Here is an 11,563-nt window from a genome sequence, read left to right on the forward strand (position 1 = left end):
TGTGTGTGGGGGGGGGTGTTAGTTCCTATCGATGTGGTTAAGAGGTGCATGTGTTGCTCTTGTTTACTGTAATGGACTCAGAGGTGCTCTAAGCTACACGCTGTAGGGTGTATTATTAATTAAATGAATAAAATTCGTGTTTTGCGCGACCTGTGTGTAGTGGTGTGTTTTCAGCTGTTATTGACACGGTTATGATAATGTGATCGTGTTGATTTTATCTGGAGTGGTGTGTGAATTATTGAACATAAGAGTTTTAAAGCAGACACAGACTGTTAAACATCAAATGGACGTTTCAGATATAATATAATACTCAGGGTGAAATATTAATCAAAAGAAGCTCAAAAAATGACTGAATTGTATTGTGTACATTATTTAGGGATCTTTCTGACCTGCTGTCTTTTTTGGCATGGTGTCGATACTCTTCTGAGAGAGAGACACTTTGTGTGTGTGTGTGTGTGTGTGTGTGTGTGTGTGTGTGTGTGTGTGTGTGTGTGTGTGTGTGTGTGTGTGTGTGTGTGTGTGTTTTTGGGCGTTTGGTCTCCAGTGGTCCCTGTCCATCTCATTTTTTCATACGCTCAGCTGTGCCATACTCACTCTCTCTCTCTCTCTCTCTCTCTCTCTCTCTCTCTCTCTCTCTCTCTCTCTCTCTCTCTCTCCCACCCACCCCATCCCCCTTTCTATACTGGGAGCTGTCTATTGCTATCTATTTTTAACTGGGTATGGTAAAACAGCATATGTTTCCCTGGGATCTCATGATAAGAAAAGCAAAGGGTAAGAGAGGGCCACGTTCAAAATTCACCCTATTCAATCATTCGTTTACACTCTTTCTCTCACTTACTTATTCATCCATTCACTCACTCTTTCTCTTACTGTCACTTGCTCTGTTTCTCTTACTAACTCACTCTGTTTCTCACTCACTCACTCACTCACTCACTTGTATACTTAATCACCAGTCTCTCATTCACTCACTCACTCACTCACTCACTCACTCACTCACTCACTCACTCACTCACTCGTATAATCAATCACCACTCATTTACTCATTTACATAGAATCAATCTCCACATACTCACTCACCTACTTACTCAGTCACTCGTATAATTAATCACCACTCACTCACCCACTCACTCACTCACTCACTCACTCACTCACTCACTCACTCACTCACTCATTGTCTGTAGCTCAGAATTGCTGGCATGCATGCCATGTATCCATGGCATTTTAACGAAAATAAAAGAAAAAACTGGCTGTACATTAACGTTTCCTTAAATGAAATAATGTAGTACATATTGCTATATTCTCTTTCTCACTGTCAGGACTCGGACGGGGAGACCCAAACAATGCCAGATAAAGTCAGTAGGAGGTTTAATGAAAAAACTGAGAGCCCGACACAGCCAGCAAGTCCAAAAATAAGACAAACAGAAAAAGGCCTAGAGTTCAAATTAACTAAGGTGGCTAAGAAACAAAACAGGTGACTAGCATCCAACTTACATAAGGAACTAAGCATAGATCCAAATAACATCACCATTTACTATCAAGACATATAACATTACTGACCAGAGAAAAATATAACTAAGAAAAAAACGCCACAAGTATCAGCTGGCGGATGAGTAGTAAGAATAACAATGAAATAGAGAGGTAATCCACAGTGTCATCCGAAATGTCAGAAAAGTCTGAAAGCCGAAACATGAAGTGTGTGACGGCACACAGTGAAGACTGCTTTTAAAGGTGACAAGGAAGCAGCGGCCGAGGGCAGGGAGTTGTGCGTGTACTCGATCCAGACTAGTTTAGTTGACCACGGAGCAGGTTCCTCGGCACAAATAATTTGGAGTCCAGTCTCTGGTTCTTGATTAAGCCGTTCCAAATGACCATTATACTGGGAATGGAAGCCAGATGAAAGCTAACAGTTGTCCCCAGGAGGTGTCAGAACTCCTTCCAGAAGTGAGAAGTGAATTGGGCCCTTGATCAGAAACAATATCCCTAGGTAGGCCATGCAGGCAGAAAACATGGGAAGAGGAATAAAATGGGCCAGTTAAGAAAAACGGTCCACAACAGTGAGGATGGTGGTATGACCGGCTAAGGGGGGTAGCCCAGTGACAAAATCCAAAGAAATGTAGGACCAGTGACGCCTGGGGACAGGAAGAGGGCAGAGGAAACCAGCTGAAGGACTTCTGAAACCTTATGCTGTGCGCAAGTGGAGCAGGAGGACACAAACTCTCAAACATATCAGCAGAGGGCAGGCCACCAGAACCAATGTTGGAGTGTAGCCAGGGTGCTAGAGACACCGGGATGACAAAACAGGGGGTTCCATGACACCCCTGGAGGAGCTGGGACCGTAGGTTGTGTGCTGGATCTTCCTCTTGATGTCTAGCTGGAGGACCTGCACCAGGACAGAAGGGGCAAAACACATTTCTGGGAAGAAATCTCCTCCTCTGGAGTGTACAGGTGGGAAAGGGCTTCCCAAAGGGTTTCCTGTTATTAGATAAGACAGAGTGAAACTAAATCTCTTAAAAAAGAGACCCCAGCGAGCCTGACATGGGTTGAGGCGTTTGGCTGTCTGTAAAAATTCCAAGTTCCGATGGTTAGTCCAAACATTGAAAGGTTGCTCAGTGCCTTCTAACCAGTAATGCCCCTCCTCAAGAGCCAGTTTATCCCCAATGGCATAGTTCTGTTCAGAAGGCTTTTATCACGGTGAAAAAGGCACAAGTTTCTTGCGTCTCTGGAAGGCTTGTTCGGCCTCTAGATCACAAATGAAGGTTTAAAAAAGTAGGTGAGTGTTAAGGGGACCAGCAATAGCGCTAAATCCTCGGATGAACTTCCTACAGAAAATAGAAAACCCCAGAAATCTATGTAACTCCTTGCATAAGCCCAGGCGTGGCCAGTTGCAGACTGCCTCAATCCGGGCTGGATACATCAAATGTTGCCGGCCGAGAGGACAAATTGGAAGGTGGAGACATGGAACTCGCACTCCTTGGCCTTAACAAAGAGATGATTCTGGAGGAGGCGACAGAGCACGGCCCTGACATGTCCTTGATGCCCCTCCGAAGACCGGGAGAAAATGAGGATATAATTCAGATACACAAATACAAACCGGTTGAGCATATGCCGCAATACGTCATTAACAATCGCCTGGAAGACCGCTGGTGCTTTTGTAAGGCTAAACGGCATGACCGGGTACTCATAATGCCCAGTTGGGGCGTTAAAAGCTGTATTCCACCCATCGCCCTCTTGAAAACGCACAAGGTGGTAGGCGAATGATGAGAACTGGTAAGGTGCTGGTTGAGAACTCGAGTGCCATGAGGGGCGGGGAATCCTTTGGGTCTGTCGTTCTCGGATCCATCTGTCAATTCGCGTTGCCAGCGTGACAAGGTCATCCAAGCAGAAGGGTAACTCTCGAGGGGCAAGTTTGTCCTTGACCTCTCTCGATAGTCTGCGGTAGAAGGTGTCATAGAGTACAGTGGTGTTCCAGCCACTGTCCACGGCTGCCGTGTGGAAGTCAACAGCAAATTCAGCTACAGAATGGTTGCCTTGAACCATCTTGAACAGAGCCCATGCAGCATCTTGCTGGGGAAAAGAGGTTTTGAAAATTCTGCGTAATTCAGGTGCGATGTCGTCCACCAAGGAGCAAATAACCGACTACACCTTCCATTCTGCAGTCGCCCAAAGCTTGGCCTTTCCCAATAAGAGGGAGATGAGGTAGGCCACTCTGGAGCGCTTCTAAGACAAATAAGATAAGACAAACAGAAAAAGGCCTAGAGTTCAAATTAACTAACGTGGCTAAAAAACAAAACAGGTGACTAGCATCCAACATAAATCAGAAACTAAATATAGATTCAAATAACATCACCATTCACTATAAAAACATATAACATTTAAAGTCGTAAATAAGCAGACAGACCAAAGGAAAAGCAACAGTTGACTACGAACGTAGAGTCCCAATACATAAAGAAATAAAAAACTGTTCGTAGACAGGCAGCAGAGCGAATAACAGAAAAAGCGTTATCCAAAAAAAAAGGGTGGAAATCTCACGGGGCGAGATGCCAATAATCCATCGAACAAAAGTAATCCAAACAAAATACAGGGGTAATCCACATGAAGTGCATACACCGGAGACATGAAAGACAATCTGGCGATGAGAGTCCCAATACAACATGCATAAATAGGCTAGACGGAGTACAAAATGTTGGGTGCCCCGGAAATGCTACGGACCAGATGGCCGCCAACCCGGAAAAGAATGAGCTGATACTCTCTCTCTCTTTCTCTCTCTTTCTCTCTCACTCTCAGGCCAACCTGAAGAAGTTTCTAGAATACATTCAGCATCACCAGGTGGACAAAGTGACAAAGCTGTTGGAACGAGGTCTCGACCCCAACTACCATGACTCAGACACTGGAGGTACATCATTACATCATTCATCAGTGAGAAAATACTGCTCGTGGGTTTTATAACAATTTTGAGATCTATTACAAGATGCAAAACCATTTGTATATTCGNTATATATATATATATATATATATATATATATATATATATATATATATATATATATATATATATATATATATATATATATATATGATGCATCATAAGGATCTAATGATGGTATCGTCATCTGTAGTCTTTTTATTTTTATTTTTATTTTTTTTTATTTTATTTATTTATTTTTTTTTATTGTAGTCTTTGATTATTGGTATAAGGTGCTTGGACCCCGCAGATTGCTGCTTGTATTTCTTATTGGTTCTTGATTGCAGTATCTGGTACCTAATGATGCAAGAATACATTGTATATTTAAATCCATTATGTCCACAAGGTAATTACACAGACAAAGAACTTATATCAGAATAAATAAATAAATAAATAAAATACATATTTAGTAATCCCAGGCTTGTATTTACATCCCATTTCACATTAGTTTCACTGTAGTTACAGTACTGAACAGTGTTTTAAGAAAGAATAACTGAATAATTAGCTAAGACCTGGCATAAATAAGTTTATGTATTATGTAAATTTAAATAAGAAATCATTGCACAATTAAGAACCATTGTTTGTTTGAGGAATAATAATAATAATGGTTGTGCTGATGCCTGGTGTTTAGTGGTTGTTACTTTTCCTCACACCTCCTGAACTGGGGGTTCGATTTTCACCTCCACACTGAGTCTTTCACTCACTGAGAGTTTGCATGTAACAGGTTCCTGTGACTGTACAGAAAATAAATGAAAGGATAATTGCTGTTATCAGATAAAAAAATCATAAAACATAATGAATAAAAAATTAATATCAGATAAAAATCAAAGCCTGTTCAATATAAGTAAGGATCGAACATTTAGAGGTCTAATATAATCATAATAATATAATAATTAACACAAGTCTGATGTTAAGCAGGGTTCCTTATTTTCTTACAATAAACCACTCTTTGCAATCTGGCTCTTGCCAAATTCATTGCTAAATAGAAGATGGTATGAGTCCAAACTCACCTAAAAACATCAAGCTTGTCATCTAGTGACAAGGGTTAGTGCTAGGCTGCTTGCTATGTACACTACAGGAACCATGTCTGTGAACCGAACCTACAATTTCTAATAGAACACAATCTTTGTGATGTTGTTGGGCAGATTTTTCTGTCCCATTTTCCCAAAAGTGATGCTTTTTTTTTTTTTTTTGAATAAGATTATGTACAGCCAGTAGATTAAGGTAACTTAATAGTTCCTTGCATTTCGAACAAGTGTGACTGGATATCAAAACATATATAACAGTTTATTGTTAAGATAAATTGTATTTCACGGCTTAAAATGTGTCCTTCAGGGTTTTTTTGTCGTTCAAAACAAACCAAGTAAAAGACAGCCAGAGGAAGTCCACACACACACACACACACACACACACACACACACACACACACACACACACACACACACACACACACACACACACACACACAGCTAAACATAAGTGTGTGCACACACAGCAGTCACAAAACACCCAGAAAAACTATGAATGATGCAACAGTAAAGTCAGACATGTCTAACTTACAACACGGTGCCAATGTAACAAATGAAACAGCTCTACAATTATTCTCCTTCCTGCATCCACACACTAAAATCATACATTATACCACATTACAAAGCTTTAAAAGTAGTTTCTAAACTTCTTAATACATTAAATACACATTTTTAAAGTGCAAAAACCCGGAGGCTCTTCCCCAAACTCTCTCAGTTTCTCGGTCTCTCGATTTCAGCTCATTCCCTTGATACCAATCTCAGGTGGGTTTTTGATGGATTCATTTAATGCTCCATTAGACCTGTCACTATCCTCTCAAAACAACATGCTTTTCACAGCCAGATCATTATACAACCTTTGAGCGGGTTATTTTTGTGTATGAGGTCAAGGATAATATTCATGAGTTCAGTCTCATTAACAACTCATGAAGCTTTCAAGCAGGACTTGGTTGCTTTGGCTTAAATCATTCGGTAGCAGTACGTGCAAAAGACGGTATCTGAAACCTAACATTTGCATAAATGCTTTGTCTATTTAAAAAATTTTTGTTATACAAAACAGATAACACAGCGGATGAGTTATTATGAAGTTACGGTTTACATCTAAGACAAGCACACGCAGTAGTAGTACAGCATTATGCAATACACCTGGGTCTGTATTCATAAAGATTGTGAGTGTATAGAGTTGCTCTTAGAGACTTTATTCAAGAAAATTCTTAGAAAGTAGAGAATAAAGAGAAGATCATAGTAAAGGTAAAAGTTATTCATAAAGCATCTTAACTATTAAAAGAGCTATAAGGTCGAAAAGTCTTAGGAGTAGTGAAGAGGACGTTTAAGAGGCTTAAGAGCCCTGGTGGTTATATTTATATGTATGGCATTTAGCAGACACCCTTATCCAGAGTGACTTACAACTGAGCAACTGAGGGTTAAAGGCCTTGCTCAGGGGCCCAGCAGTGGCAGCTTGGTGGACCTGGGGTTCAAACCCATAACCTTCCGATCAGTAGCCCAACACCTTAACAACTGAGCTACCACATCCCACATACAGTATGTGTCCTGGGTGATCTGATCGTCACATACTGTACATCACATTTGCAGGCACTTTAGGAAGCAGATGACTGCGTAACACAGAGGACCTTCTCAACACATCATCACAATACATAACTAATATGTGCAGGCTGCGAATACAATTTGTCTTAAATTGTGTCATTGGTTTTTATCATTTTTTGCCAGTCTGTGGCATAAATAAGAAATCTCTCTTTGTTATCTGGGAATGGGTTTGATATTATCATATACTTTAAAGATATAAACGTTTGTTGGGGTAAAAAATAAAAATATTTTGTGGTTTTTTGGAATTTATTTAGGAAATATTGCCCCTAGCGGGTCCAAACAGAAATCGGTATAAAACACAACTAATACTTAAAGCACGGAGTGTCTACTTTTCTATCAGTCAGTAACCACCACTGTAGTGTGTGACATAACCCAGATATTTAATGCTGAACATGGACACAACCAAACAGGCACAAGTTCCATTTTTTGGCCTTTGGGATAAAGAGCAAAGTTACATTAAGCATGACAGGTAGAGAATATCATAATGATATTATGGTATTTTTGGATCATTTCATTGACTTTGTCCTTGCTTGTCTTTCCTAGAGACTCCTTTGACACTGGCTGCTCATCTGGACAACATGGTTGAGATGATAACAGTGCTGAAGAACGGAGGAGCTCATTTAGATTTCCGCTCTCGAGACGGCATGACCCCACTGCACAAAGCTGTCCGAGCCAAGAACCAGAACACTCTTAAGGTGCACGCTTCTCCTTTTACCCAGCGTGCTATTATTATATTTATCATCTAATCGTGTGTGTGTTTGAGAATTTATTATTCCACATGTGGCGATGCTGAATGATCAAATCTGATTGGTCAGAAGGTGTTAATTTATTTTCTGTAACAAGCAATGACATAGAGCCAAACAACGATTACACACAGTACTGTTTAACAGATGCTGTACATAAACATATTGTTCTTTAATTCATAAAAGTTGTAGGTGCAAAAATTTGTAATTGTAAACACAACAATTTTTTAAAAATTTGTTGTGTAGCTTATTAGGCATTTGCTGATATCTACAGTAACTTCTGCTATTTTTTAAGTCAGTTCCGTACACTTCTTTTTTTTCTTACTGTTCCATCAGTTTGTCCTAAAAAGACTTTTCTGACCGTAACTATAAAAATAAAACCAATTTCTCTGCCAGTTTCATGCCAATTGGCATGTTTTCTATCATTTGACATTAGATTTTTCCCTCGAACAGTGCAAATACAGTTTACACAACACATGCAGTTCCTGTGACTGTTCAAATCATGTGATATGAGGCACAAGCTGTTCAACTTCAAGTCAAGAAGCTGTTATTGTTATTTATTGGTTAAGCGTATTGTGGAAAGCCCGTAAGAGGAATAAAACCCATGCAACTTTATGGTTGTAACTGTAACTGTACCTGTGCTGCATTACATCAGTTATTGTCCTCTGTTATTAGTTACTGTATGATGTTGACTGGTATTAACACAGGGACTCAGATCCACTAATATCTATTACCCTGTGATAATTAAGATGATAGCGTTAGTTTAAAGTCAGTTTTAGTTTTAAAGTTTATTTGTTTAAAAGTATTTGCCCTGCTCTGTGATTGTAGGCCATGCTGGACTTGGGAGCGTCTCCGGATTATAAGGATGGCCAGGGTCTGACTCCGCTCTACCACACCGTGACTGTAGGGGGTGACCCCAGCTGCTGTGAGATATTACTACGTGCTCAAGCCACGTTGACCTGCCATGACGAAAACGGCTGGCACGAAATCCACCAGGTACCTGAATCGATAATGTATTATAAGAATTATGGTACATGTGTTAAATTAGTGTAACAATTATATGCAGGTTGGGAATATAGTTTTTTTTTTTTTTTTCACCTTCTGAATCCCAAGTTGTGAAGACACGGTATGTGGTTATATGAATTCAATATGGTTCAATCAGATGTAAAATTAGAGACACAAATCTAGATCGAGCAGCCATCTTGTGTGACAAATTAAAGGAAAAAATGGTGGCTATGTTATGCTGTAAAAGGCATTTCTGTGTTTTTTCCTGTCTTCATTTGGTTCCTTTGGTTTCTGTTCCCTCAGAATGAAACCTCAGTGCAAATCGGTACAGATTTTCTCACCTTTATCCTATGAGAAAACATTTCTACCCCAATGGGAGTGGTCTCTTCCAGAATGACTCCGCCTCCACCTCACCAAGGCGCATAATAATAATTGTTCGGGTTTGATAGAAAGATTTTAGAGAAGTGTGTTGAAGATCTTTATCTCCATCTTTACCACCATCATTTAAAGACCAACTGATAGGAATAGCTTTTGGAAGAATGCTCCAGTGTTTATAGAATCAATGGAAATCAATGGAGCCATGTTGCATGTTCTGGTAGCTTGTGATGGTCAAACACCTTGCTACCTCATTTCACCTTTATGCTGATTTTCATTTCTTTTGCTGAAGTGTTTTTGCTCAGCAGATATTTAGGAGATGAATCTGTAGTTTGAGGAGATGAGTGTCATTAAGCATCCCTGAACGCTGCTGTTACACACTGACATCTTGTGGTGAGGGGTAGTGTTGGACATGAACATAATCCTCTGATAAGTCAAATAAATCATTCTTAGTCGAACAGAAAACACAAATAATCTGTAAAGGCTTCATTTTATTTGCTGTAGTCTGTAAGTAGACCAGATAATATGCGGTGACATTTGGGTTTCATGAGGACCAGGGAGAGTTTCCAGAACACAAATGCAATTTTCAAGCATAACAGAATATAAACCTTTTCTTTTTTTTTTACATTTACATTACAGTACATTGAAATACTTTGGAGGTCCGGGTCAGAGTGCAGGGTCAGCCATGATACAGCACCCCTGGAGCCGTGAAGTTTAAGGGCCTTGCTCAAGAGCCAAACGATGGTATCGTGAACCCAGATCCACTGATCAACAACCTAGAGCCTTATCCGCTTGAGCCACACAATAATGTCAACACCACAGTGTGACAATGAAAAAACAGACTGCTGATAAATAATAGGTTTGTTTTAACGTTAGCTGGATGTGATAAAGGATCAGAACAAGAGGGATAAGCAATGAGAATCAATCACTAATCAACCCACAAACAAACAATAGGAAGGATGGCAGGACTTCACAATATAACAGTTGATTTTTTTACCAGCACGCCCATGAAATGGTGACTCAGAAGTGGTCTAGTATTCTATACTCTGGGTTGGATTTGCAGGGCAAAGATTGAGGACAATGTCTAATGGCTATTGTGTAGCCTCTTTTTTTTTGATTGGCTGATAAGTGTCAGTCTCGACTAAGAACCCCAGGGAGACGCGCTTGATTCCTGCCCGGTTCCATAGAGACAGTGATGCGGACAGATTCATTTTTGGAGCTGTGGCTTATTAAATATATGATAAATAGTCAAAAGGTTTTTCTCCGTGAGAAATACAATGTGTGGCGGGAGAGCGTGACAAAAGACCTGAATGCGTGACTGTCACTCTGAATGCGTGACACTTGACAGCCCTGGATTTGTCAAGTAGAGTCTTGTAGCTAAACTGTTGTAGCTACAGTATGTTAGCACACATATCTTTGTTGGCTTTAGTGCTATTTGTCATCTCTGCACTCACGTCTCTGTTGCATCTCGAATTCTGATATCAGCAAATTTTTATACGTCATGTTTCACTATTCTAACCCTAGATTAATATGGTCAACTGCAAAAGTTTTTACACCCCTGAACAAAATAAATAGAAACAAGGATTTTTTTTCTGGATGTAATATAAATATTCTCGGATAACTTGCCTATATCATCGCATCTAACCTCCTTCATATCCTTTCAGCAGCGTTTGGATCCTTTTTTCATAGCATCTCTGTTGTAAATCTGCCAAATGTCACACACTTCCTTCTGCAAATCGGACCACGAGGGTCACAGCAAAATATAGTTTCCTGCTATTTCTTCATTGATTTTGCCTCATGGTTAGGGTTGTTGTCTTGTTCCAGGAAACACTATCATTTCATTTGTAATTCCTTGGAATTCTGTGTGTGTTTATGTGTGTGTGATCTAGGCTTGTCGATATGGCCATGTCCAGCACTTGGAGCATCTCCTGTATTACGGAGCAGACATGCGTGTCCAGAACGCTTCTGGAAACACTGCGCTTCATATCTGTGCCCTCTACAAACAGGTAAACACTCAATCTCTACACACACAAGACTCATCTTCCAATTCAACCATTAATCCTTTAAATCACACTTTGAACTGCTCGTGTGTAAGTGTCAGAGTCATTTCCTCTAGCTGGATTGGGGGTTCGTTTGCGCAGTAATGATAAAACGCTGTGTGATTGCTCTGTACGGCACTATTACAGCTGGAGGAGATTCATCAGTGACCCCTCAGGGCTGAGGGCTGAAGATGAGGGCAGCTGCTTCATTACAATGGACTGCTTGTATTATTGGCACAGAAATCCTAATGCTTAATCGCTCTGTCTCCTGGGAGAGCACTCGGTTGATAGTGCGGGGATACGAGACCC

At 40.3% G+C, this 11,563-nt stretch overlaps 1 protein-coding gene across 4 annotated transcripts in view; it reads left to right on the forward strand.

Moving 5' to 3' along the window:
* Window positions 1–11,563, forward strand: part of shank2b (SH3 and multiple ankyrin repeat domains 2b) — a 170,223-nt gene that overhangs the window by 31,716 nt on the left and 126,944 nt on the right. For all 4 annotated transcript variants that reach the window (XM_027135613.2, XM_047802388.1, XM_047802389.1 and 1 more), the window contains exons 5-8: window positions 4,285–4,393; window positions 7,636–7,787; window positions 8,664–8,831; window positions 11,105–11,221. In XM_027135613.2, coding sequence (XP_026991414.2) covers window positions 4,285–4,393; window positions 7,636–7,787; window positions 8,664–8,831; window positions 11,105–11,221 — 546 coding nt within the window. The remainder of the gene's footprint in view (window positions 1–4,284; window positions 4,394–7,635; window positions 7,788–8,663; window positions 8,832–11,104; window positions 11,222–11,563) is intronic.

Source organism: Tachysurus fulvidraco, chromosome 17 (assembly GCF_022655615.1).
Source record: "Tachysurus fulvidraco isolate hzauxx_2018 chromosome 17, HZAU_PFXX_2.0, whole genome shotgun sequence".
NCBI classification, from domain to species: domain Eukaryota; kingdom Metazoa; phylum Chordata; class Actinopteri; order Siluriformes; family Bagridae; genus Tachysurus; species Tachysurus fulvidraco.